The sequence below is a fragment of the Arvicanthis niloticus genome, chromosome 4 (assembly GCF_011762505.2).
Source record: "Arvicanthis niloticus isolate mArvNil1 chromosome 4, mArvNil1.pat.X, whole genome shotgun sequence".
Taxonomy (NCBI): Eukaryota; Metazoa; Chordata; class Mammalia; order Rodentia; family Muridae; genus Arvicanthis; species Arvicanthis niloticus.
In genome coordinates, this window is record NC_047661.1 from 74,883,407 (window position 1) to 74,911,388 (window position 27,982).

The 27,982-nt window shown below is 42.7% G+C and overlaps 2 protein-coding genes and 1 long non-coding RNA gene across 9 annotated transcripts in view; all 3 read left to right on the plus strand.

Annotated features, from left to right (window-relative positions):
* Positions 1 to 12,191, plus strand: part of LOC143442058 (uncharacterized) — a 32,764-nt gene extending 20,573 nt beyond the window's left edge. Inside the window, exons 4-5 of one of the 3 annotated variants that reach the window (XR_013109950.1) lie at positions 1,439 to 1,569; positions 8,470 to 9,100. This is a non-coding gene — a long non-coding RNA (uncharacterized LOC143442058). Of the gene's footprint in view, positions 1 to 5; positions 82 to 1,438; positions 1,570 to 8,469; positions 9,101 to 10,662 lie in introns of those variants that run through there. The other 2 variants (XR_013109949.1, XR_013109951.1) reach the window with 2 other exon arrangements.
* Positions 12,192 to 12,870: 679 nt separating this feature from the next.
* Positions 12,871 to 20,188, plus strand: LOC117707819 (histone-lysine N-methyltransferase SETDB1-like). Of its 2 annotated transcripts, none has more exons than XM_034501359.2 (6): positions 12,871 to 13,137; positions 13,993 to 14,235; positions 15,926 to 16,025; positions 16,721 to 16,846; positions 17,029 to 17,230; positions 17,821 to 20,188. In XM_034501359.2, exons 3-6 carry the CDS (start codon positions 15,938 to 15,940, stop codon positions 17,861 to 17,863), a joined length of 459 nt encoding a protein of 152 aa, XP_034357250.1. In that variant the 5' UTR covers positions 12,871 to 13,137; positions 13,993 to 14,235; positions 15,926 to 15,937; the 3' UTR covers positions 17,864 to 20,188. The 2 variants fall into 2 exon arrangements, with proteins under 2 accessions (XP_034357250.1, XP_034357251.1); XM_034501360.2 differs by having other exon boundaries at positions 12,872 to 13,137; positions 18,171 to 20,188.
* A 497-nt stretch (positions 20,189 to 20,685) lies between these two features.
* Arnt (aryl hydrocarbon receptor nuclear translocator) overlaps positions 20,686 to 27,982 on the plus strand; it is a 65,066-nt gene continuing 57,769 nt past the window's right edge. For 2 of the 4 annotated variants that reach the window (XM_034500874.2, XM_034500875.2), the window contains exon 1: positions 20,693 to 20,865. In XM_034500874.2, the coding sequence (XP_034356765.1) occupies positions 20,841 to 20,865 (25 nt within the window). In that variant the 5' untranslated portion in view covers positions 20,693 to 20,840. Of the gene's footprint in view, positions 20,866 to 27,982 lie in introns of all 4 variants that reach the window. The other 2 variants (XM_034500873.2, XM_034500876.2) reach the window with 2 other exon arrangements.

Consider the following 27,982-nt stretch of genomic DNA (forward strand, 5'->3'; position numbering starts at 1 on the left):
TCCAGCATCAAGCTGTCATGTCTGTCCTCATGCTCCCTACCATGATGATAAAGGACCAAGCCTTTGAAACTGTAAGCAAGTACACAATTAAATGCTTTTCTTTATAAGAGTTGCTGTGGTCATGGTGTCACTTTACAGCAATAGAACAATGGTTAGGACAGCAGCCACTGTTAATAGTGCAGATAATACCTCCTATGTAAGACCCATGGGTAGTAAGTAGACTATGGATCTGCAGCCAGCCTTTTGGGGTACACAACGGATCTTTGAATTAACCTCTCTTGGGAATTCGTTAAGCCTAGCTTTAATGAAGAAGAATTTAGGAGATGTTGGCTGCTGGGATTTTGTTGTTGTTGTTGTTTTTGACAGGGTTTCTCTGTGTAGCCCTGGCTGTCCTGGAACTCACTCTGTAGACCAGGCTGGCCTCAAACTTAGAAATCCGCCTGCCTCTGCCTCCCAAGTGCTGGGATTAAAGGCAGGCGCCACCACTGCCCTGAAACTGCTGGGATTAAAAAAAATGTATCTTATTTATTGATTTAGAGCCAAGGTTTCACTATGTAGCACTGACTGGCCTGGAATTCCCTATGTAGACCAGGCTGGCCTGGAACTCACACAGAGCTACCTGCCTCTGCTTCCCAAATGCTGGGATTAAAATGGTGTACCACCACTCTTAGCTTAAAATTTATTTAATTTTTATTCATTTTATTGATTTATTGATTGATTGATTGATTGAAGCAAAGGCTCATATTGTTAGTTTAAAAGCAGTGTATTTCTGGACAGATCACCCCAAGCCAGCGTAGTTCTTACTTTGGGAGGTCTTCATTGAAAGAGAAGAAGAAGTAGTGAGGGAGAAAAAGAGAGATGGGTTGGGATCTGTGTTTTTTCCTGGGCTGTGACATAGGCAGGTAATGCAGGTAACAAATGCACAGGGAGTATGCAACAGTTGCTATGGCATTGGATACAGGATGGTCCTGTTGCCTGGGGATGACATCATCACTGGGTTCAGAGGCTGGCTGTAAACAGCTTCTGATACTAACATACCTCCTCTTTTCTTATCATAAAGAGAGGAAAAGGGGGGACAGGGAAGTTGATGGTGAAAGGGGAATAGGGGCGCTGGATGTCTTAATTGCTTCCTGTGTCTAGGGGTGTCATCAATTTTGGGTGTAGCTGACTTTAACTATCTGGGCACACTTGATAGACATTTGCATCAGGCTCCTCCGTGGACAGTGGCTGGTAATCCTGTAAAAGGATTGTGGAGACGAGGTTAATGAGGCAGGGAGCAAATAGTAAAGCAAGAAAAATTAGGAGACAGGATTAGGAAGGACAATGTCCTTTTCCACCAAGGGTTTTTAAAAATCCAGGAATTGTAGCCCTCATATTGTTCCCTGCATTTTTTGGATGTCTGATTGTAGCTGCTGGATTTTATTTTTTACTATCCCAGATTTGTTGACGGAGAAGCAGCATTATTCTCAGAGAAACGGGCAAAGGCCACCTGCTTTCACTGTAAGGACATCTAGTCCCCATTGGTTCTGAAGCACCACTGCTGCCAGGGAATCGATCTGTCTTTGGATGGTGAGCATGGTTTGGGTGACCTCTTGAAGACCCTTGTCAAGCTGGGAAAAGAACTTACTGTATAGGGTTAGGGAAGTAGTCAGCTCTGCCATTCCAGCACTGACAGCTATTCCTGCAGTGACCAGGAGTGGCACAACTTGCCTTCTCGTCATGTTGGCAGGTATCTTGTCTACAGCCAGGATCAGTAGAGGATCTTTTCCGTGGATTACTCCTAGTTCAGGAAAAGAAACACCAATGTGCAAACTCCTGAGCAGCAGACAATGATATACCTGAGTGCCACAGAGAACTGATGTTGTTTTGGGCTGCAGGGCACTGTGGCTGGCAGAGATGAGGTATCAAAGGTTGTGGTTTTATTGTAGTCTAGGGAGCTTAGTGTTTCTACAGAATGTGTCGTGGATATCTTTTTTTTTTTTTTTTAGTTTGGTTTTTGGTTTTTTGAGACAGGGTTTCTCTGTATAGCCCTGGCTGTCCTGGAACTCACTCTGTAGACCAGGCTGGCCTCGAACTCAGAAATCCACCTGCCTCTGCCTTCCAGGTGCTGGGATTAAAGGCAAGCGCCACCACTGCCTGGCCTGGATGTCTTAAAATAGTCTGCCATGCCAAAAAGAGAAAAGGTATGGGTCATGGCAACATTAGAGTCAGGGCAGCTGGTGAAAGATGAGATGAGGTTACTTGGCAGTATCACTGGGGAGGCTGTAAATGCCCATTGTGAGTTAGTTCCAGGGGGTACACATAGCCAGCAATCTTTAAAGCAACCAGGCCAAAGTCAGGGTCTGAAGCAGAAGGTAAAATGACAGGTTAGTGCCATTTAAGAAGGGAGATGTCAAGGAAGTAAGAACCTTGGAGGAGTGTTTGATTACTTCTCCTATTTTTCTGATATCTAGAGGTTGGACAATTGAGATATATTTTCTCTGGATGTGAACAGTACTCACTGGGGACCCAGATTGGTTTTTACAATAGAGCTTACCAACACCTCCTGTTTCCCACCTGGGATTCTATGGGTCTTGTATATAGAAGAAGAGAGTTTTGTTTTGTTGATAGAAGTGATTGGTCTGTGATCCTTAGCATATGTATCTGGCAAGACCGATATGGGCAACCCCCATATTCATCTGGCCATTTTTTTTTTTTTTACAATCGTCTTTCGTCTGATCAAAGGGGAAGCAAACAAAGAGATCATAATATTTAGATGGAATGGTGGATATAGGGATGGCAGTAATTTGGATCAGCTCCTGGCATCCAGCTGTGGAGCATTTTCCTGACCCTATTTGGAAAGACTGTTATCAGTGGAGGTTTTTTGAGTCTCAGATCTCCAGATGTAAGGGCTACCCTGGATGGACACAAACAGCAGGGGGAGAATGAGAAGCCCATGTCTAATCCAGTAGGGTCAAGGACAGCTGTCAGAGTAGAGTCTCATTTTTCTGGGATTGGGGACCAGATGAGTGAGTGATCTTGACATCTGGATAAGATAAGATAGCAGAGTCCTGTTGGGATCAATGTGTAAGAAGAGGAGTCATTTTAAGGTGGAGGTGTGAGGTGGACCCGATGAGAGAGTCCCTTGAGTTTAGCAGCTGTAGGAGTCACGAGAATTACCTTGAAAGCGCCCTGCCATTTAGGAGAGAGGGGGTGAGGGCTGATGGTCTGGAGGGGAGAGAAGAACCTGGTCACTAATGTTGACAGGCAGTGGGCAGGAGACAGTGTGTGGCCTTGGTAGACAGTGGTCAGCAAAGTTCCATAGGAGGGAGCAGAGGTGGCAAGGTAATGGGGTGAGTAGATGATCAAGGAGGGGAGAACATTAGGTGAAGGACCAGGGGTTAGGACTGAACGTCCAGACATGAATTTGAAAGGTGAGATGAGGAGAGGTCGCTTGGGGAGAGTTTGTAGCCTGAAAAGAGCCAGAGGTAGGAGTTTTACCCAATGGAGGTAAAGTTCCCCTGACACTTTGACAAGAGTGGTTTTTAGGAAGCAGTTAGCTCTTTCTACCTTTCCTGAAGACTAGGGGTGGTAAGGAATATGAAAATGCCAGGGGATGTCTAGGGCTTTAGATAGAGTTTGAGAAGTTTGGGACATGAATTCAAAACCATTGTCTAACTGGAGGGAGGCTGGGACACCAAATCGGGGGATGATCTCTTGGAGGAGAAGATCAGAAACTGTCTGAGCCCTTTTGTTGGTAGTGGGAAATGCCTCCACCCACCCTGAGAAGGTGTCCACCAAGACTAGGAGGTACTTGGAACATTTGACAGTGGGCATGTGGGTAAAGTCAAATTGCTAGTCGGTTTGAGGAAGGGAACCTCTAGCCTGGTGGGTAGAAAAAGGGGTGCTACGATACCTGGAGTTGGAGTCTGACATTTGACAGATTTTGCGAGAGGCAGTGATAGATTTTAAGAAACTTAAAAGTCCTCAGGAGTAGACTGTACTGAGTTTCAACATAATAAGTCAATGTTTGGCTGTTAGGATGTAAGAGTTTGAGATAGGACAGAGTTTGATGAGTGTCAGGGGCTGAGGGTGGGGATGTGGGTTGCAGTGTAAGAATGTTCTGGGGAGGGTGAGATGAGTTTAGGCCCCTACTTGAAAAAACAGAGTCACCTCAAAAGTTGAATGTTTCAACTTGAGAGGAAGTAGAAGTTGGGCTCAGTTGCCTTAAGCTCTGGAATTTACCAACACTGTTGCCACACTTGGGTGTGGTTTGAAATGTTTTCAATAATGTGTTAGTCATTTTTCCTATGTGATGAATAGTGAAATTTATCTTGTGTTGGAAAATAAACTCTAGATGGTCAAGGATTAGTATCATAGTCTTATCCAATCCACAATATCTTTATAAAAAATTATTTGCTAGGCAGTGGTGGCTCATGCCTTTAATCCCAGCACTTGGGAGGCAGAGGCAGGTGGATTTCTGAGTTCAAGGCCAGCCTGGTCTACAGAATGAGTTCCAGGACAGACAGGGCTACACAGAGAAACCCTGTCTCAAAATTTAAAAAAAAAAAAAAAAAAGAAAAAAAAGAAAGAAAGGAAAAGAAAGAAAGAAGGAGGGAGGAAATAAATAAATAAATCAATAAATCATGGCATTGGGATTGAAGAAATGGCTCAAAGTTTAAGGCTGCACATTTCTGCCCTCCAGAACTCTTAGAGAATACATTTCTGTGCTCATGTGTAACCCACTAAGGTTGTTTGTTGTGACAGCCAAAGTAAACTTGTAGATAATTCTGACTACTAACACATGAGCACATATACAAATGTATACACACAAAGAAATAGTGCATACAAGAAGTTGCACACAGGTATATGCAAACACCGTGTGATTTTAATAACAGTCTTGAGTATGCATGAATTTTGTTATCCACGTTTACTAGGGATAACTACTGTCCCTTTGTAATGATTTCACTATAGTCCTGGAGATCATATCCAGGCCATCAGATTTGGCTTGAAGAGTCCTTATCCACTAAGTCATCTTGCTTACCTTAAAAAAAAATCATTACATTTATTTATTTAGTGTGTGTGCATATGTGTGTGCCTGTTTATCCACAGAGCCATCTCAGTGGCTCACATCTCACTCTCTGGGGTTTTTAGTTCCCTAGGCGTCAGTCAACCATGATCCAAAACTATTAAATGGAAAATCTCAGAAGTAAAGAATCCATACACTTTCAGTTGCATGCCATTTGAGTAGTGTGATGGCATCCGATTCCTCCCTACTGGGTTGGGGCAGTATAAAGCATCCTTCCCCAGCATGTCCAGTGTGAACTTGCACACGTGTGCAGGAGCTATCTCATTATGCTCCAGTCCCACATTCCTTATTTTATGCAATAGGAGCCTCAAAGCCCAAGGCTGATCATGCTGGCAACTTGAATGTGCTGAGCAAACCCACAAAGTGCTTTCCTGCTCTCTCTCCCTTCTTTCAGCAGAGTTTGAGATTTTATTATACTATTTTAATATAGACTCAAGCAGGAGGGTTAGGAGAAAGAGAGACACTCGGGAGAAAGTAAGACGTAAAGAGAGCTTGTCTGTGGGCTTCTCAAAGATGAGTTGTGATTTTTTTTTTTCTTTCAGCATGGGGAGGGGTATGGGGTGGTTGGGTCTTGCCTGGCTTTCAGCTCAGACTCAGTTATCCTCCTATCTCAGCTCTCCAAGTGCTGGGACCACAGGCATGTGCCACCACACTGAAAGATTCTAAAGGCTTTTGATTGCAGTGGTGCCAGGAGCCAAGACTCCCTTCTGCCTTGAGCAAATGTCAGTTATGTAAACAGCCTGAGTTAAGGAATACTTTATTACCCTTCTGCCTGAGAGCAAGTGTCAGTTAAGTAAGCAGCCTGAGTTAAGGAATACTTTATTGCACTCCTGCCAGGGAGAAAATGTTAATCAGATAAGCAACTCAGATAATGTTTTAATTGCCTTCTTGCTTGTGAGAAAGTATTTAGATAAGTAATTTGGGCTAGAAATTCTTGTGGGCTTAGAGAACTCTGCAATTACAGGATGACCCTGGACCCTGACTGTTAGATGACCCTCCTGCCTGCTTGCCTTTATAATGGCAGCCTGAACAATAAAGTTTAAGCTCTTGAGCAGACATTCAGACAGGTGCTTCTTCTTTGTGTCTCTTGTCCTATTATTCTTTCACCCTCTTTTCTAAGGTCTTGTCGAATCCCTACTGGCTGGGGCACAGTGGTGTGGATTGTGCTGGGAGCCAGAGGCCTTTTCCCTTCAGGATAGAGAACTGTTCTCTTATAATAGTTTAGGGATGTTCCCCACCCTGCTTCTTACAATTTTGAGGCTCAAACTCAGGAATTTTCACATGCAAGGCAAGTGTTTACCCTTACACTATACCTCGGTGCTAAATGTGCTTTCTGTAAGTGCAAAGGCAAAACTTCTGGTTTTGAAAAAAGAGGGGCTGGTGAGATGGCTCTGTGGTTAAGAACACTCATTACTCTCCTAGAGGACCCAGGTTCAGTTTCCAGTGTCCATGTGGCCACTCATCTCCCAATTTTTCCAAAACAATCCATTAACTACAGACCAAATATTCAATAGATGAGTTTATGGGGTGGGAGGGGCATTCTCATTCAAACAAGTACACATTGCTTCTAAGTATACAAACTCAGGCCTTCAAGCTTGTGGGACAAGTACTTTTATCCACTGATCCATTTCCCCAGCCTGCGTCCTTTAAAAAATTATTTAATCTTATTTCTTATTTTTGTTTTGTTTTGTTTTTTTTTTTTTTTTTTTATTAGAGACAGGGTTTCTCTGTGTAGCCCTGGCTCTCCTGGAACTCACTCTGTAGACAAGGCTGGCCTCGAATTCAGAAATCTGCCTGCCTCTTCCTCCCAAGTGCTGGGATTAAAGGCGTGCGCCACCACCGCCCAGCTTTAATCTTATTTCTTTAAATGAAATGATCTCATGTATCCTTGACTAGAGCTTGAACTCCTGACCCATACACCCACCTTCCTATTTTACCTTTCCAAGTATTGGGATTACATGCATGGACCACCATACTGCTGGGTTTTATGAAGCACAGGGATGGATCCAATGATTCAAATATATTAGGCAAGCATTCTACCAACAGAGCTACCCCTCCAGCCAAATATTGTATCGTTAACATGATTCCATGTCCACAGAAAATGCATCCGTGTGGGATTTGCTTTTGCATGCATATACTTATTTGTGTGAATGTATATTTGGTAAACTATATATGTAGTATATACCATGTGTAAGTATGTAGTATGTGTAGGCCAGAAGACAACATCTGATGTTTTTCTTAGAGCATCATCTACCTTCTTTAAGATAGAGTCTCTCACTGCCTGATCTTAAGAACTAGGCTAAGCTGGGTGGCCAGCAAGCTCCAAAAATGCCCCTGTCCCCACCTTGCCAGCCCTTGGATTACAAAGATAGGCTTGGTGTGTTTTATCTTGAGTTCTGGTGCCTGGACTCAGGTTTTCATAATTGTGCGGCGATTGAGTGTCTCCCCAGCCTCCACTCCTTTGTATTGTTTTGTTAAACAAGTGAGGAGATTGAGCCCTGGCCTTCTCTTTTACTTGACAAGCACCACAAGGAGTAAACCATATCTCCACCATCTTCCATTATCTTTCTACAAACAGATGAAGAATATGTCCATTGTTTGAACAAGCCATGAAATTACCAGTTTTTAGGAATGGAAGTCTACACTATTTCCAAATCTCCTCCCTCTTTTCCCCTTCCTTCCCTCTTTTTTTCTTCTTCCTTCCTTCTTCTTTCTCCTCTTCCTCCTTCTTTTATACTTCTTTGAGAAGGTCTCATGTAACTGGTTTTAAATTTTTGATCTTTCCTCCCTTATTCCCAGGCTGGCATCACACTCACTAGGGAGTCTATTCAGGGCCTCTTCCGTGTCCCCTTCGCCCACGAAAGAGACACGTGAGGCCGTGTTCGGGTGGTTACTACAACAAGGCTTTATTCTTGTATCAGCAGAAGTGGAAAGACCCCCAAGCCCGGAAAAGGCACTGCTATATATACCCTAGAGTGGCGTGTTCACTTCTGATTGGCTGTTTACTCATCATCCCATATTACGCCCCGGGATGGGCAGTGACTTTGGCGCACTTTTGCCTTTTGCACCTGTGCAGTTAGTTGTTTACTTGTGGGAGCACAGGATGCCCGCGCCATCTTGTAATGGCGAATGTTGTCACACTCACCGCGGCTCCTAACAGGAGTCAAGGCTAATGTCAAACCATTTATTCTCTTATCTCTATTTCCAAAGTATTGATATTTTGTGCATAGGTTATTTTGCCCCACGTTGCTTCCTACTGATAAGACCCACTATCCTTTGAAGAACCACACTTAGGGGCTAAAAAGGTGACTGAGTGTTCATGAGCACTTGCTGCTCTTGCATAGGATCTGGGGTTGGTTTCCAGAACACACAGAGCAGCTCAGAACTGTCTGTAACTCTAGTTTCAGAGCATCTGACACTCTTCTGGCTTCCACATGCTGGAGGCATGTACACATGGGGTTTTCTTCTGGGAACCAGCTTCCTTCATCTCTGCATGTGGTCTTGTGTGAGGCCAGGGTAAGGAAAGAGAGCTTGCTTGAATCCTGCAGTCTGCAAGATTGTTCTTTTGCAATGCCCAATGCTCAGTGGAGAAAGCCACGGACTAGTTCTGTACTGGAAGTAATTGCATTCAAAGATGAATAGGCAGAAGGAAGCAAAGAAGGAGGCGAGAGAAACATACACAAGATGAAACCCCACCAAAGGAAGGAAATACAGATAATGGAGGTCTCTGAACCAAGTCTTGAGGAAGAGCTAAAGCTTGAGCAAATCCAGAGGAGGAAGAACCATAAAAGGAGAAACAAGAAAAAAAAAAATCAAAAGAAACTTCTAAGGAAAGACTGACTGGGGATGCTTACGCACTTAAAGGGACGCACACAGCAGACGTTTAAGAAATGAAGTTGAGAGAAGTGGGTGAAAAGGATGAGATGAGTATGAGAAACAAGCATGCAGCGACGCCTTGGAAGGCTAATTGAAACCATCTTTACTCTTATGTAATGAGTTTGCCTTGGTTTCTGCTTTATCTGATGTTACCATGGCAATGTAACTCTTTTTATTAGAGTTTAGTTCACATATTTAAACTGTCTTCCTACTTTGAAGTTCTTGCAGTTAGTGGTTTTAGTTGTATCTCTTCTTTTCTCCATGTTTATTACATTTGGAACCAATCTCTAATTCTCTGGCTTTTAATAAGAGAGCATTACTTATTTATAAAAAAAAAAAAAAAAAAAAAAAAAAACGAGCTTCTGCTAGAATACAAAATGAGAGAGGTTACAAAGTAATATAGAATATCTGTGAAAGACAGAGTCCTTTTGTATTACACAGATGACCATAAAAACTCATGGAAAGACCATACAATTTCAGTGGTAGAATTATTAATTATTTTTGTTCATTTGTATTTTCCATATTCCTAAAATGAACTCAATTTTTTTGTTTGTTTGTTTGTTTTGTTTTGTTTTTTGAGACAGGGTTTCTCTGTGTAGCCCTGGTTGTCCTGGAACTCACTCTGTAGACCAGGCTGGCCTGGAACTCAGAAATCCGCCTGCCTCTGCCTCCCAAGTTCTGGGATTAAAGGCATGTGCTACCACTGCCCGGCCAATTATTTTTGATAAATAATTGAGTAGTCATTTAAGCCCTTGTTGCTCTGGCAGAGGACTTGGGTTGGGGTCCCAGGACCTGCTGAGATTCAACTCAGGATCCAGGTAGACTGAGAAAGGCAGCAAGGTATGAGGCACAGCATCAGCAAGGCCAAAAAGCTGCTGAAGTTTGGCTCTTTAATGCTCTCTTGCTATTCTAGGGCCAAAAGCTGATGGCTTCCGGTAATTAACTCCTGCTGATAACACAAGGATTGAGAAAAGAAACTTAGTTACTTGAGCTCTTTACTCTTTGACTCAGAGGCCCCTCACTGGCCAGACAAGAAGCTAGGAATTCTTTAACTCTTCATGATCCAGAGAAAAAGAAAAGTAAAAAAAAAAAAAAAAAAAAAAAGAAGAAGAAGAAGTGAAGCATGAAGTGGAAACTTAAAGGTTCTTTGGAAAGTTTTTGAATGGCGTTTTGCTGGGACAAACACATGAAGGACCGTTTAGCTGAAAAGGATACAGGTGAAAGTCTAAGGCATACTCGTGAAGGAACGTTTTGCTGAAACAGAAGCAGGAGAGAGAATGTTCTGCTAAAGCAAGTGTGGAGAGCTCTGAGGACAGCTTCTAGAAACTTGGCAGGAATTGGACAATGGGCCAGAACAAAGAAGTAAGCTCAGGCAGGAATCTGATTTTGGACTAGAACAAAGAAGTAGGCTTCAGGCAAGAATTTGACTTTGGGCTAGGACAGGGGAATAGGCTCAGATATCTTGGTCATCCTGATAAGCCCCTAGATATAGTGATCATGGGACTTTGTTTATTTTCTTGCTTGTTCCTTGACTATTTGTATTTAGTGTCTTGTTTGTTCCTTAACCTAGAACTGACCTTATTATCTGTATATAATTAAAATGGTATGAAAGCAGACTGGGAAAAAATAAACCTGCCTCAGCCTCAGAACTGGCTGGGGCCATACTACAGTGTTGTCTAATTATCTTTTTCTTTTTAATCCTTGCTCTTTTCCTGGAGAACCTGTTGACTGACTGAGCTGGTTTGGTCAAGCAAGCATGTGAAAGGAAGGATGTGCTTTGAAGGATTCTTGAATGACATGCATGTATTAGTCTATTTTACATTTGTGTAATTGAGCTCCATTTGTTGGGGCTCCATAGAAAGAAATGTACCAAAAAACTTATGGTGGTGTGCGGTGGTTTCTTGCTGCTTCTGCGGACTCAGGTTGATTGGCAGAGTGATGTCAGCTGAAAACAGGTGCTGAGGCAAGACAGGTGGAGGACGGGCGACCTTTGGCGAGAGAATAAAAGGACTCAATGGACAGTGATGGGGGCTGAGCTTGGCCTGCAACAGAGCTAGCTGTGCAACAGTTGTGGGGAGATAAGCACAGCTGAGAACTGCTCCCGGCGTTCCTCCTGGTCCCTTCTGATGATTTGTGCTGAGGCTGAGGCCTGGCTGCTTCTGCTAGGTGATGCCACTGCTGCTGATTCCTGTTTGCTATCCTGACTCTACTGACCTGAACTGCTGATATATCTGTGAAGTGTTTGCAAGTGGATGGAGCTGTCACTGCTAACCTGTGAACTGAACTGCCAATTTCCAGACAACACAACAACTTTGGGAGTTGCTCCAAAGAACCTTCCTAAACAGGTCCATTCCCCCCACCCCACCCCACTCCACCCTTCCCCCAAGTATCCTTTCTGCATTGTGTCTTATTATTTTGAAGTCTTGTATAGATAAACTAGTCAATCTTTATTTTCTGTCCTTGCATCTACAATAAATTGTTCATTTCCAGTTTATGACCTTTAGTTTCAAGATAGTGGCCTCATTCCTAATGTAGAAGGAATGTTTTCCTTGATTGTAAATTTGTTTCAAGCCTGTTTTCTTTTCTTAGTGCAATCAGCCCATGACACACTAAGGTTTACAGAGCCCTATTTGCAGCTTTTATTTTATAGGGGCTTTAGATTACTTGTATCAGTTTAGGAGTTTTATAAAACCATTATCAAAAATTAAGAAACCATCAATTTGTCTAAACAGCATTATTGCATGAAAATAAATATTCATATTGATTCTGCAGGAAATCTGCCCAACAGAACAGGTAAATACCCAGGAATCATTAAGCTATGCAACAGTGGCAGGAAAGGCATGCTAGCAGTGAGAAGCAATGCTGGGATGAAGTCTCTGGGGTCCATGCCTCTCAGAGCTCACCCATGGCAGACATGCAAAATGGTGGGCCATCTCCAGAAAACTCCAGAAAAGACTTGCTAGAGCCTTTCCTAGATGGCTTTTGTCAAGGACCCATATGATGGCTCACAAGCATCTATAACTCTAATTTTAGGGTATCTGTTGACCACTTCTGACCTCTGTGGGCACCAGGCAAGCATACAGTATAAAGACATATATGTAGGGTTTTAATGACACTGAATGAGAATAAAAACCATGACCCAAATTGTTCGGTCAAATTATGCAAGCTTTATTTTCTATTAGATAGGGCTATCTCCCTAAAGCAGGGTTTGAGAAAAAAACAAAAACAAAGCAAAAACAAACAGGACTAGGAGGTTTTCAAGGGTTGGGGATTTCCAGAGGAATTTTGGTTATGGAGGAGCTTGACTGAACACTTCAAAATTATATTATCAGGATGAGAATCAGAATATAGGGCATGAGACATGTCAAATTCCAGAAAACGTGTCAAGACATGGCCAAACCCAAGTTTTACAGAAAACAGAAATGAATTTATTTTTACCTTGCAACAAGATGGCTTATAACCTTATATGGAGTCAGGCTGGTCCAGCATAGTGAAAATACACTTAGGTCTAAAATTAAAGAACTAAAAAATATATATTTGGCTGTTTGTTTTGAAACAGAATCTCACTGTGTAGCTTTGGATGTCCTGGAACTCACTATGCAGACCAGGCTGGCCTCAACTCACAGAGACCAACCTGGCTTTGCTTCCCCAGATCTGGGATTAAAGGCAAGCACCACTATGCCTGGCTAAAGCTTGTTTTTTTACTAAAATACATGTGTGTGCGTATAAGTGCATACATAATATGTATTACATATATATGTATTATAAATATGCCCAGTTTTAACCCCTTCCCCCCCGCCAAAAAACCCCTTAATTCTCAACAGCCATAAATGAACCATTGTTGCCAATATTGGGGTAGGGAGCCTGCTTTGTCCAAACAGCCCCTTATCGAAAAGTGTCCTGCTTTACGCATGCGTAGTCTCAGTTTCCCACAATCCCTGCCCTTCAGCGCCATGCTATAAAATATGAGGCCTTCGGCCTACCGTATCGGTAGGACGCTCCACATTGATTCCGGGGTTTCCTTTTGGTCCCTGCGCCCCTTTGCCTCCTCACGCTGTTTCCCCTCCCCCGCTGTCTCTCCCTTCAGTTTGCGTGGGTTTTGGCGAGGCGGAGCCCTGGAGTAAAACCTGGGGTCGGTGCTGTGAGACGCGCCCTTGTGCTGGGAGTCGGAGTTGTGGGGAGGACGGACTGAGGTAGGCTGAGGCTGAGGTGGACCCGGGAGGCTTTGCTTGTGGGAGGTTGGGGCTGTGTGTGGAAAGTTGGCGGGAGAGGAGCGAGGCGGGGTCGGGCTCGGCCCGGGATGGAGCGGGGCGGGCCGGCCTGAGGCGGTGGCTGCGAGTGGGCGTGGGGCGGTGCGTGGGTGAGGTGCGGGAAGGCGGCCGGAGGCTGCCGCGGTCCTCCGAGGCCCAGGCGGCCGAGACCCTTGGGCGCGTTCTTGGGAGTGTGACTGTCGGGTGGTCGCCATTGCGTCAAGCTTTTGCTCTGCTCACGTAGGAAAGAGCGACCTTTCCTCTCTTTTTCCGGTTTTGCTGGTCGTAGACTCCCGGCCCGGTGCAGCCGAGAGCCCCTCCTAAGCTTATGCAGCTGCCCTCTCGCGTGGTCCTAGGAGTTTTGAAAAGCCAACTGCCCACAGGAAAGCAAAGTGCCATAAGAAAAAGGAGGAATAAACAACCCCCGTTGAAATTAGTCCATTACGGATCCACTGTCTCCAGGTGGACGGGGTACTTGGGATTAGACGCTGTGTAGAGCGAAGTTAATTAAGAAACAGCTCACAGAAGAACCTTCCTTTGTAGCTAAGTTTCGGAAACACTGTTTTAGGTAGCTCCTTGGTGCATGTTGGTGTTCCCCAAGGTGTCTCAGCTCTACGCTGTTACTCAGGGCTTTGGTCTGTGAGAGAAGATGAGTCTCCCCGGGAAATCTCGGGATCACCTTCTGAAGAAGGAGGGAGAGGGAACAGAGTTTGCAGGATAGGAGGGCCTTTTATAATGAGAGAGAAATTGTCTGAGTTGAGGTTAGAGTTGTTTTCGCTTCTTGTTCATCCTGCCCAGGGCAAAAGCATGTCCTCCCTCCCTGAGTGCATGTGACTCTGCAGAGATTGCTGAGCTGCAGCAGGCAGTGGTTGAAGAGCTGGGTATCTCTATGGAGGAACTTCGGCAGTTCATTGATGAAGAACTGGAGAAGATGGACTGTATACAGCAGCGCAAGAGGCAGCTAGCAGAGCTGGAGACGTGGGTACTCCAGAAAGAGTCTGAAGTGGCTTATGTTGATCGGCTGTTTGATGATGCATCCAGGTAAGGGCTCATGGAAGCAGAAATGTCCATTTGCATCCTCCTTGGAGTGACTTTTGTCGTCATTGTCCTAAGCATTTTATACTTTGCCAAGTTCAGTCATAGGGGACCTTACACTTCCTCTGAGTTTATAGTGCAGAGTTGCAACAGAACATTTTTCCCCTGTGGGTAGCTGATATGTGATCAGCAGTAGGTAGGTTAAAGGCTTGGGTTTCTTTGTCTTCCTCCTGTACTGAACTTCCTGACTAAGATCCCCAGGAAGTGAGAATTGTGAAAGTTGCTATTTTTTTTTCTCAAGAATATAATAAAATTTCAGCTAGGAATGGTGGCACATTCCTTTAGTGTCTGTACTCAGGACTGTGGCCCCACCAATTTTATACTTTTTGTTTTTACAATATAAAAGCTGGTTTTATTTTTATTATTAATTTTTATTATTTTCATTATTTTTAAAAAATGTTTTATCAGAATGCAGAGAAAGTAGGAGCAGAGTTGAGGAGATGGTTCATTGGGTAAGATTGCTTGGTTTGTAAATCTGAGAACCTGAGTTTGAATTCCTTCCTAACTCATAAAAAAAAAAAATCTGAATATTGCTACATATGTAACCCTGATGCTTGTTTGTTGGATAGAAACAGATCCTCAAGAACTTAGTGGCTAACTAGCCCAATGGCAGTAAGTAGTGACATAATAGAGGAAGAAGATACCTGATGTTGTAGCATGCTTGGAGTCATCATGTGTACTGCTTCATGCACTACATACATAGCACACATCAGAAACACAATGCATAAAAAATGTTACCAAGGGATATATGTATTAAATGTTTCATGATCATAAAATTCAGCAGAGTTCATCCCATATATATTAATAGAAATGACTCCTAAAATTGACCTTTGAGGCAGATTTGTAAGAAACTGTCTTTTAACTTGGCAAAGTAACTACAGATAACAAAGCAGTTTTATTTTTATGTTTGTTTATATCTATGGGGTGTGTGTGTATATGTGTGCAAAGCATGCCAATATATAGTCCTCTGCGTTGCTCCCCTGAGACAGTACCACTAATTCAATCTGAAGCTTACTGTTCCAGCTACACTGTTGACTCTGGAGATATGTCTTCCCACAGCATTGGTCTTGTGTCAGTCAAAGGTGTGGCTCACTGTCTAGTCACTGTTCTGTCGCTTCATCCTGATCATAGGGTGAGAGAAACAGACAGGGTCTGGCATGGGCTGTGTGTGAAACCTCAAAGCTCATCCCTAGTGACACACTTCTCCCTCAAGGCCACACCTCCTAATTCTTGTAATCCTTTCAAATAATTCCATTCGCTGGGTTCTAAGCATTCAAATATATGAGCCTGTGGAGACTGTTCTTTTTCAAACTATGATGGTTTCTTTTAAATAGGTGCTGGAGATTTGAACTCGGGTAGTCTTGCTTGCCCAGAAAGCTCTCCTATCCACTGAGCTCTCTCTAGGTCTTCAAATACAATTGACTTTATTTTGGTTGTTGGAGACAAGTTCCAAGTTCTTCACAGGCAGTGTTCTTTTCTTATTTTATTTTTTTACTTTTTTTTTTTAGCATTAGGGATCCAAACCAGGGGTCCCTGTACATGTTAGACAAGGGCTATCTCACTGAGTCCCTGGCCTTCTCACGTTGGGTCTCTCTCATGATAATGAATTATTTTTCCCTCTTCTATTTTTCTACAGCTCTGTGAAGCTATGGCTGTCTTAAGAAAATCAGCTCAAGATGTCCAGAAGTTCATGGATGCTGTCAACAAGAAAAGCAGTTCTCAAGATCTACGTAAAGGTTAGTGTCAAGGAGTGCCTGCATAGACACTGCATGCACATAGAGGTGAGTTCTTTCTGGAATGTAATGAGAGTCTGCTTTGCATTCAGAGAGCTGTTTGACTTGTCAGTCTCTTTTTTAGCATTAGTTTTATGCCCACAGTCCGTCTGACGGGGATTGACTGATGTGGTGGCTCAGGCTGTTGACTGTTGTTACTGTTGCTGTGATGAGGAGTTGGTGATAGGCCGTGGCATAGGCTGGTGGAGTATGCCAAAGGAGTTAGAAGTGGGATGCTCTGTATTTATTTCTCCCGTTAGCATAAACAGTTAGTTGTCTTGTGTTTCTGCCTCTGTCCAAGAGTTTAGCAAAAGTGGCTAATGGTCACAGAATATCTCAGTCTCCTCTGTTTCTACACCACCCTCTGTTTTTGAGATAGTATCTTTTGTATCCCAGGCTGGCCTTGAATTTTCTGTGTTGCTGAGGATGACTTTAAACTCTGATCCTCCTGCCTTTCCTATCTGAGTGCTTGAGATTACAGGCGTGAGCTACTATGCCAGGTGTATGCGGGGGTGAGGTTCAAATCCAGGGCTTTGTGCATGCTGGGCAAGCAGTTGGCTAGCTGAGCTACAACCCCATCCTACCTTACTGCCCTGTTGACCTCACCTTTCTCCATCCAACCTCTCATATCACTCTTCATAACAACTCTATGTTTATAGGAACCTTGGGTCAGGTGTCTGGAGAACTGAGCAAAGATGGGGACCTGATAGTCAGCATGCGGATTCTGGGCAAGAAGAGGACTAAGACATGGCACAAAGGCACCCTTATTGCCATCCAGACTGTGGGTATGTATGTTCAGGCTGGAGGAAGGACCAAGCAAAGATAACCTGTTTTAGGCTTAGTCCATGGCTGACTGTTTTTGCAAAGCCTTTCCTTTTGTCTGCTATGTTGTACCCAGGACTTGACATAGAAAGTTTTTTGTTTTTCTCTTTAAAAAATTTGTTTGTTTGTCTTTTCTTTTATACAGGGCTAGGAAAGAAATACAAAGTGAAATTTGACAACAAAGGAAAGAGTCTGCTGTCTGGGAACCATATTGCCTATGATTACCACCCTCCCGCTGACAAGCTGTTTGTGGGTAGTCGAGTGGTGGCCAAGTACAAAGATGGAAATCAGGTCTGGCTTTATGCTGGCATTGTAGCTGAGACCCCTAACGTCAAGAACAAGCTCAGGTACCTGAACAGGGATTGTAGACTGTAGGGGAACAAGGGTGCCCATCTCTTATGCTATGGTCAGAATTTCACTGTTAGTCGTTTTTCCATTTCACTTTTTTTTTTTTTAAAGACAACACCTCTATACCTAGCTTATGCTTCCATTGATGTCTTTCTGTATCCTATATTGGTCTCAAATTCACAAACCTCCCTCTGTGCCTCTCTGGTGCCAGAATTAGAGATACAGGCCACCACACCTGGCCCTTTAAGGACAAAAATATTTATGGAAATTGGAAGATTAATAAAGGTTAGAAAGTGCAGTGGGAAGAAATGAAGTGGAGATTAAATGGTAGCATAGGAATATGATAGAAAAATCCATATTTGGGGTTATTTTTTTTTTTCAGGTTGGATTTTTTGTTTTTTCTTGAGACAGGGTTTCTCTGTAGCTCTGGCTGTCCTAGAACTTGCTCTGTAGACCATCTCAAAGAGATGGCCTGCATCTGCCTCCTGAGTGAGTGCTGGGGTTAAAGGTGTGCCACCATAGGCATTTGGGTTAGTTGTTTTTGAGATTATTTATTTCATCTAACAGGTTTTTTTTTTTTTTTTGACAGGGTCAGTCTCATAACGCAGAGTAGCCTGAAACATGCTATGTAGATCAGGCTGGCTTGAAATTCTCAGTTCCACCTGCCTTGGCCTCTCAGGTGCTGGCATTAAACAGTCCACTACTGTACTGTGGTAGGAATTTAGTTAGGAAGTGAAACAGAGAACATTGAGGAATGCAGCTTTCTGATATTCTGTTAATGGCTTTCTCAGCCTGCTTTTTCTATACACTGTTGGACTACCTGCTTAGGGAGCTCCCTGACCCATGTGTTGGACCATTCCATGTTAATCATTAATCAAGAAACTATCATACTGACTTGTCTACACCAGTGTAATGGAATGCTTTGTTTGTTGGTGACAGGGTCTTGTAATGAGTGGCCTGGAACTGCTGGAGATCCACCCACCTTGCCCTCCCAATTGCTGGGCTGGCATTTAAAGGTGCGCACCACAATGCCAGGTCGGAGGCATTGTTTTTATGACATTTCCTCTTTTCAGATGATCCTAGCTTGTGTCAAATTTACAAAAACAAAACATGACATCTAAATAGTACACTTGAATATAAGAAATTATAGTTTAGTGGTATTGCATGCTTTTAATCCCAGTACTTGGGAGGTAGAGGCCAATGTATCTCTGTGAGTTAGATACCAGCCTGGTCTACAAATGAAGTTCTAGAACATCCAGAACTGTTAACATAGAGAAACCATGTGTTGAAAAACCAAAATAAAATAAAGTCGTGGTTAAATGTGGGTTTTTTGTTTTTTTTGTTTTTTTGTTTTTTGTTTTGTATGTAGTAGGCATGATGACTTATACCTATAATCATATATTTAAAAAGCTATGGTACAAGGATCAATTCAAGTTTCAGGATAGCCTGGCCTACATGGTTAGGCTGGGGTATCCTGAGTGACAGTGTGAAATCCTATTTCATAAGAGTATCAATTATTAGTTGCCTGTGGTCCCAGTCAGCTGTACTCCCTGTTCTGAAGTTCTCCAGAGTTGAGCCTTACATACTGAGTTTCTGTGTCAACAAACAAATGAGCTAAAGAGATGGCTCAGTGGTTAAGAGCACTTGCTGCTCCTCTAAATGATCTGAGTTAAGTTTCCAATACTCCTGTGGAATGGTTCACAATTGCTTGTAACTCCAGGTTGATAGGATCTGACTTATCAGCCTAATCATGTTCCTGTACAACTTAAATGCAGGCACACATTCATATAATTAAAAATAAAACTATCCAAAACCCTAGGAAAACATCTAAACAAACCAATCAAACCACCCATGCAACCAAACAATCTAAAGCAACCAACAACCAACCAGATAAGAAGCCAGTATGTCGTCTAGCCTCTCACCATACCTCCTTTTAGTAGATGATTTGAATGTGTGTGTGTGTGTGTGTGTGTGTGTGTGTGTATACACATATGTAGGGCCTAAGGATAGCTGTTGAGTTAGTTCTCTCCTTGAACCTTTATGTGCCTTTTGGAGAATCCAACTTCAAGTGCCTTTAGCTCTTGAGCCATCTTGTCAGTTCTGCTTACTTCTAAATGTGCACATGCTATTGTGTGAGGAACTCTGAAGATTTGCAGGAGTCCTCTCTTGTGTAAGTTCAGAGCATTGGATCTTGGGATGTTAGGTGTAGCTTTGTATAACTTACTAGTGGAGTCATCTTCATGGCTGATTTTTAAATATTTGGTGAATCAGACTGACAGCAGGCCAAAGAGTAGTGCCCTATGTTTATGGTTCTAACATTGACAGGAGAGGCAGTTGACTCAGGAATTCAAGGCCATTTTCATCTACATAGTGAATTTGAGGTCAGTCTAGGCTACATGAGAGCTTGTTTCAAAGGACAAATGTATCCCCTTCCCCTCCAATCCACATATGCATGGGAATGAATGTAGTAGGTTGAATGTTAGTTTCATTTACTTTGCTTCTCACTACTGGGTTAATTTCCAAGGTGTCCTTTGTTTCATGTCTTTGGTTTTCTTGTTTTTGAGATAGTATCTTTCTACATAGCTCCTGCTGTCCTAGAACTCACTATGTAGACCAGGCTGGCTTTGAACTCAGAGAAATTGGCCAGCCTCTGTCTGCCTCCTGAGTACTGAGATTAAAGGGATGCACCACTACGCCTGGCTCTTTGTATTTCGTGATCTGTAAAATTATAGAATTCATCTCACTGTGTTTTGAGTCTACATTGTTCTGAATTGCTCTTATAACTAGACATTAGTTCTGTGTCGTTATAACTTTGTCATTTGTAAAAAACTTGTGACATAGGACACCCCACTTTTGGAGGGCAGAGAAAGGGACTAGTTTCATTTTGTAGTACAGGCTGGTCTCTGCATTCTGAGTGCTGAAATACTTGTTTTAATAAAAATTCTTTATTCACTGTCTCCAGTTTTGAATGTTGACATTTTTGGTACCACAGCTTTTTCCTACCAGGTTCAGAGCCAACTTTTAAGAATTAGTTATCGGACTTTGACTAGTGACAAAAGTTCATAAAAAAACATCTAGAATGGATTAGTGATCACTATGTGAAGTCGACATGTTAGAACATATAGAGGATTTGTATAGCAAATCGTCTGTAGGAAACATATGCTGATGAGCCCACTAGAAAAGGAAACTTTCTAGTAAAATGCTCAGTTTCTTTTGCGTTTCCCTGACGTCAATTTGGTTATGAATCTCTGACGCCAAGAAGGCCGGATTAGGGAAACAGCTGGTTGGCTTCCTAGCTCTGGCTTCCTAGCACTCCTCGGGATCCTGAACTCACCGGCCTAGTCACTAGCCCAGCCTCTATGGCGATTCCCAGTTTCTATTGGTCAGATTTCCCAAGGAGGCTGTCTGGAGGCTGACCGCGCCCATGGTATGGGGCGTGTCTTCTCCCCAGGATGGGGGGGGGCTGGGCATCCGCCATCTTGGATTCCGTGGTAGCGGTGGCGGCGTTAAGGTGCCGATTCTGTGGAGTGGCTCTTCCCTCCCCTCCCCCAGCTCGGTGGCGGCTGCCCCTCCCACTGAGGGTGGCGCGGCGACGGTGCCATCTCGACCATGGCGGCGACTACAGCTAACCCAGGTGAGGAGACAGAAAGGACTGACAAGTGCGGAGAGCTAGAGCAGAGCTGTAGGGCCGTGGCGTTCGGGTGTTGGGGGAGGGGTGTCGAGGAGGCGCCTTGCCCGGAGGAGCTAGGAGGGTGACGGAGGAGCTAGGAGGGTGACGGGTATTTGCGGGTTCTGTGCCTCAACTTTTGGAGTAGAGGTGGTGCTTGGCTGGCCGCCTCTACTCTGCTAGGGAGTGGTGTGTGGTCTTTTAACCCTCTGCCAGCTGATGTCCCCTGATGCCTAGTAAATAACTGGGCAAACTGACTTGGTTTAACTGCGAAAGTAATTTGGGCTGTAGAAGGGGCCACATTGAAGTTTTGCAAGGTCTTGATTCTACAGTTGGAAAGGTTTACATTTAAATAGAAAACTTAGTTCTTTGAGAATCTGCTCAGATTCTAGTGACTTGTAACCCCCCCCCCCATCCCCCTCGGGCTACATTTGAAACTTAAGAGTTTACATGTTATTAGTGTCTTGCTGCAGAAGGTAGAGGTTTGGGTAATCGTTATAGTTCAGGACAGGTTTTTAGTCCAGAACCCAGGTTTAAATCTTGTTAGGTTGAGGTGGAGCAACCCCTGTTCTTACAGAAAAATGTCCCACGCCATTTGTGGACGTCCTTTTGCTTGTTTGTCTGTCTCTGTCTCTCTTTTATCTTATTTTGAGTCAGGGTCTCACTCTAGCCACAGGTTGACTTTGAACCACTGCAGTCTCCTGTCTCAGTTTTTCAACTGCTGGAAATACTAGGCATAACCTATCACGCCTGACTGTCCAGTCCTCTTTCTACTGTATTACAGTTACATCTTAGGAAGTATTTCATTTTAGTTGGCCTAATTTACTTTGCCATTCTCCAACAAAGTAAATCCATCATTTCCCAGAAGTCTGTATCATCATAGCCTTTAGAAAACAAGGCTTTGGAAGGAGGGTTGTGTATGTAGTGTTGGTCTCTGCTGTTTCACATTGAAATTTTAAATTTTATCTTGTCAATGTCTTATGTAATATTGTATTACAATAACAGGGTACACACACACACACACACACACACACACTAGCTAAATCACTGTGAAATGTACTGTTTTTCCATTATTTCTGGAAACAGCTTTTTATTTGAGACAGAAACAGCATCTACACAGCCCTAGGACTAACTCACTACGTAAGCTAGACTGGCTTCAAATTCATAGAGACCATAGGCCACGGTCAGGTTTTTTTAAATTATTTTTTAAGCTTTAAAATTTATGTATATGAGAATGTTTACCTACCTGTGAGTGCAGGTATGGGAGGAGTCCGGAATAGGGTGTTGGATTCCCTGGAGCTAGAGATTGAGGCAGCTCTAAGTCCCATGATGTGGATGCTAGGAACTGACATTAGGTTCTATTAGTGTAACATACACTCTTAACATCTGAACCTTCCTTTCAGCCCCTGAATATCAGTTTTTTTAATCTTAACTTATTTTTTTTTACATGAAGATGAAGTAAATTGTCAGGAAACTATTGGAATATTTGATGAATTATAGAATAAAAGTATACAACTGAAAATGTAAGGAAAATCAGACCTTGTAGTAAAATAGCCCATGTCTGATTAGAGTAAACAAGATTTCAAACTGATGACATGTTGCAAAATCCTTATATAACTCTTCAGAGTGCAAAGTGTTTCTCTTGTTAAGGGCCACAGATAAACAAATTTTAGTAAGGCAGAAGCTTTTCTAGCCTTGGATGTGTGTGTAGGGGGGGGTGGGGGGGTGGGGGGTGGGGGGTGGGGGGAGAGCTGTCTTATTTGTTCTGGTTTTAAACAGGTTACCAGAATGACAGTCTCTTTACCAGATATTCACTTCCTTATCAATACTAGCTTACATCTCTAAGCAGGAAAGAGTAATGTTTTCTTCTTTTTTTTTTTTCTGAGTGGGGATTTTTGAGAGGCTGGCCTGCAGTGTTCTCTGAAGATCAGGCTGGCCTTGAATTTGCAGTGGTCTTCTTCTATATTCAGGTGCTGGGATTACAGGCAGGTGCCATTGTATAAAACTACCAAAACTTCTTTAAAAATAAGATTTAAGAATTCTTTTTAATGAGAAGGTTGATTGTTTGTTTGTTTTGACTTTGGCTTTTCAAGGCAGGGTTTCTTTGTGTAGCCCTGGCTGTCTTGGAACTCTCTGTAGACCAGGCTGGCCTCAAACTCAAGATCTGCCTGCTTCTGCCTCCTGAGTGCTGGATTAAAGGTGTGAGTCATCACCAGTAGAATTAGTTGATTTTATATATTGTTATTTGATTGCTTTCTTCAATTTTGAGGTTGCATTTTGTTTGGATTTTAGAGATGGCCTCTCCCTGATGCAGGATAGAAAGACACATAGGCATGTGGGAAGGGAAAGGAGTCCCTTCACAGTTTGGCTGAAGACATAACATTTGCTTAAGTCCTTTCACCTTTCCCAACTGTAGAACTGCAATTTTCTAGAAATAAAACTGCTTTTGTAGTACAAGGGTATGTTCAACCCCTTGTGTAACTTGCATGGCTCCTGGAGCAAAGTCATCATAGGTACTTATCGAACAGAGGGAGAATCTTTGCAGAAGCAGGGGGATATCTTAATTCATGGCTGTCCTGGTCTGCAAAGTCAGTTCTGTGCTACATAGTGAGACCTTGTTTCAAAACTAAAAGCCAAACCAAACCAAACAAAAAACTAAAAAGGTGAGGAGTAGATTCTTAGCAAACCTTTGCGAATTGAAGTCTTCTTAAATTCTAGTCTGCTGTTTGTGATGACATCGAACCCAGTGGTTTCTGCTGTAGCTGACACCCCTGTGTAGCCATCCTTGCCTCAACCTTTGTACTGGGATTATAGGTATGAGCATAGAACTACACACCCAGTGAGACTGATCCACTGCTTTCTTTATCATCTCTCTTTCCTTCCTTTTCTTTCCTTTTCCTAGCTCAAGATTTATTTTTTCCCTATTGAAAACTCTTCCATCTCTTCTAATTTATTGACCCCATGTTCAGTACATAGATGATAATCAAGTCATAAAATATTGTCTTTTTGTTGTTGCTTTCCTCCCCTTACCCTTTTGTGTCAAACAGAATATATTTTGGACTGTTGAATTTTGGAAAATTAGATTTGTGACTGGAGGGATATACAATGAGAAATGTACTATGTTCAAAGTGCACTTGTGCACAGGCCAGAAGGTATTAGATGTCTACCTCTGTAATTTTCTGCCTTATTCCTTTGAGGCAAGATTTCTTCTTAAATGTGGGCATCTTATTGTGTCACTCTGCCCCATTTCTTTGAAGCCAGGTCTCTCCCTGAACCTGAGGCTTGTGTGTTTTGCTAGGCTGACAGTCAGCAAGCCCTAGCAGTCTTCCTGTCTTAGACCCTCAGAGTGCAGGGATTTCTGGTGGATGCAGGATTATGTCAGACTTGTTCTGTGGGTTCTGGGATCCAAACTCAGGTCTCAAGGTTGTGTAGCAAGTGCTCTTAACCACTGAGTCATCTCTTCATTCCATACCCCACCTCAGTTTTTTTTTTTTTTTTTTTTTTTTTTTTTTTTTTTTTTTTTTTTTTTTTTGAGACAGGGTTTCTCTGAGTAGCCCTGGCTATCCTGGAACTCACTCTGTAGACCAGGCTGGCCTCGAACTCAGAAATCCACCTGCCTCTGCCTCCCAAGTGCTGGGATTAAAGGCATGCGCCACCAGTGCCCGGCCCCACCTCAGTTTTTTGAGACAGGATCTGTTACTGGCCTGGAGTGTGCCAAGGAGGATAAGCTTCTGGTTAGTGGGCCCAAGGATCTGGGTTTCAGCTTTACTATGCTGGAAATAACAAGTAAATGTTACCATGCCTTGTCTTTTTATGTGGGTTTTGGAGATTAACTCAGGACTTTATTGCTTGATTGGCAAATCTTTATTGATTGAGCTACCAAGTCCTTTATTATTAATTAGCCAATGTTCTTAATTGCTGGTCATATCTCCAGCCCTACTTTTTTTTTTTTTTTTTTAAGATTTTAATTAAATTATGTGCATTGGTGTTGTAGTTACTTTTCTGTGGCCATGAAAAGACACCATGACCATGGCAACTTAGAGAAGCATCAATTTATTAGACTTGAGTTTTCCAGAGGTGAATCTGTGATCATCCGTGGCTGGAACCATGGCAGCAGGCTACTCCCAACAAAGCTATACCTCCTAATTCTTCCCAAGACAATAACCAACTGTGGACCAAGAATTCAAATATAGGGGCTTGGAGAGATGGCTCAGTAGTTAAGAACGATGACTGTTCTTCCTGAAGTCCTGAGTTCAATTCCCAGCAACCACATGGTGGCTCACAACCATCTGTAATGGGATCCAATGCCCTCTTCTGGTGTGTCTGAAGACAGTGAACGTGTACTCATGTACATAAAATAAATAATTTAAAAAAAAGAATTAAAATATAGGAGCCTGTGGGGACCGTTCTCATTCAAAAGACCATAATTACTGTGTGTAGGTTTGTTCATGTGACTGCAGGTGCCCTTGGAGGCCAGAAGAGGGCATTGATTCTCTTGTAGCTGTAATTACAGGAGGTTGTGAGCCATCTAATGTGGGTTGTCAGGGCTGAGCTCATGTGCTGTCTAGGAACAGCAAGCTGTCTTAACCACTGAGCCATCTCTCCAGTCCCCCACATCACTAACTCAGCAGTTAAAATGCAATACACTTTTGTTTTTGAGGCAAGTCTCATTTAGACTAGCCTAGGTTGGAACTCACTATGTCACGGAGGATGACCTTGAAATTTTTTTTTCTTTTTAAAATTTATTTTATGCATATGAGTACACTGTAGCTATTTTCAGAGACACCAGAAGAGGGCATCAGATCCCATTACAGATGGTTGTGAGCCACCATGTAGTTCCTTCCTGGGACTTGAACTCAGGACCTCTAGAAGAGCAGTTAGTGCTTTTAACGTCTGAGCCATCTCCCCAGCCCTGATGTTGAATTTCTGAGCCAACTGCTAATGATCTTACAGTCACAATCATGCCTGTCTTACAGTGTGCTGTGGGTGGACCCTGGGGGTTGGTACATGCTTAGCAAGCATTCTACCAACTGAGCTACATACTCAGTGGATAACATTTTTGGAAAGAAACTTCAGTTGTTGTACTATGCAGTAGACTTGTGGTACCAATTTTTTAAATCTTCTATTTTCCTAAAAGTTAAGAAAGAAGTAAAGACTTATGTTGAGAATGGTGGCCATGCATTAGTAAACAAAAACTGGGGCTGGAGAGTGGCTCTGCCATTAGGAAGCCAGCACTGGCTGCTCTTGAAGAGGAATCAGGTTTGGTTCCCAGCACATACATGGTGCTACTCACAGCTATAATTCCAGTAGCTCTAATGCCACCTTCTGCCCTCTGTTGGCACCAAGCATGCATGTGTTGCATATATACACATAGGCAAAACAAACACATACAGTCATTTAAAATAAAAGACAGAATAGTTCTCTGATGTTACAATATTATAAACAATCTTGAAAAATGTTTCCATTAGCTATCTAGTGTTTTATCAGCTATATAACTGATTTCATTCAGGTATTGTAATAATAAAAGAATGCTTTTACACCCCTTTGAAAGTGTAGGGCTTGAACTCAGCTGAGTTTGAGCCAATAACCCCACCCTCAAGTGGTAGGCCCTGCTTGTATAACCTGAATTGAATTGCTTGATTTGCTGTTTTGACAGACTCTGGGTATGTGGTTCAGGCTGGACTTAAGCTCTCTATCCCTTCTGAGTGTTTAAGAGATGGATATGAGAACCTCAGCTGGGTAGTGAGTTCAAGGCCAACTTCTGGGCTACATGAGACTGCCTCAGCTTTTCTAGTACTAGGTTTATAGGTATGACCTACCATGCCTTGATAAATCCATCTATTTTTAGGAATGCTGTCCTATTTTCCATGACGACTTCAGTAGGTAGATGTTGGAGTGAGTACATTGTAAATAAAACAGCACTGTCTGAAGAGGGCTTCTGTGCCAGCAAAGATCTGTGAATTCTGAGGCCAGACAAAACTATACAGTGAGAGAGACCCTGTCTCAAAACAGAAACAAATAAAAACAAAAATGATAATGCTTTCATTTTATTTATTTTTAAAATATTTATTTGCTTTATGTGTATATGTGTATCTTGAGTGTATGTCTGTATACCACATGGGTTTAGAAGCCTGCAGAGGTCAGAAGAGGAGGACTTTAAGTCCCCGGGAACTGGAGTTATAGATGTTTGTGAACCACCATGTTGGTGCTGGGATTTGAACCTGGGTCTATGCAAGAATAGTCAGTTCTCTTAAGTCCTGAGATATCTCTGTAGTTCTTATTCTTGTATCATAAAGTCTCTTCTATTTATCCCAAAATTATTTTTAAAACTTAACATCTTCCTTCCAGGCATGGTGGCACACACCATTAATCCCAGCACTTGGGAGGCAAAGGCAAGCAGATCTCTGTGAGTTTTAGGCCAGCTTGGTCTACAAATCGAGTCCAGGACAGCCAGGGCTGTTAAAACAGAAACCCTTACTCCAAAAACAAAATTAAGTTTTAACTTTAAATTTTTCCTTTTCAGTTTTACTGTTGTTGGATGACCAAATAAGTTTTTCGTGAGACAAGCTCTCAAATATCATGCTGGCCTTAATCTTACTATCCTAAGGTAGTGCTTGAACTTCCAGACCCTATTGCTTATATATACCTTTGTAGTGGTGGGATTATAGTTAGGTGCCACCACTTCAGGGTTATTGGGATCAAGATTGGAGCTTCATGTATGCCAGGCAAATACCTAGCTACATGGGTTCCAGGTCAGCCAGAACTAGGGTGAAGTCCTGTCTTAAAAAAAAAAAAAAAAAAATAATAATAATAATAAAAAATGGATCAGGGATACAGCTTAGTTAGAAGAACCCTTGTGTGTCAGGCACAAGATCCTAAATCTAATCCCCAGTACATTGCAAACCTCACATCCCTCCAACCACGGGAGGTTTCTAATCTGGATACGGTGGTGGCCTACACCTGTTTTTTGTTTGTTTGTTTTTTCCTTTGAGACCGAGTGTAGCTTAGCTGCCCTAAATTTTTATGTGAACTTCCTGTGATTCTCCTACCTGTCTCCTCAGGGCTGGAATTACAGGCCTACACT

Coding starts and splice junctions, on each gene's coding strand:
- LOC117707819 (XM_034501359.2), top strand. CDS start 15,938: ATGGCTGTCTTAAGAAAATCAGCTCAAGATGTCCAGAAGTTCATGGAT. Junction 16,026..16,720: donor TTCTCAAGATCTACGTAAAG/GTTAGTGTCAAG, acceptor CTATGTTTATAG/GAACCTTGGGTCAGGTGTCT. Junction 16,847..17,028: donor TATTGCCATCCAGACTGTGG/GTATGTATGTTC, acceptor TCTTTTATACAG/GGCTAGGAAAGAAATACAAA.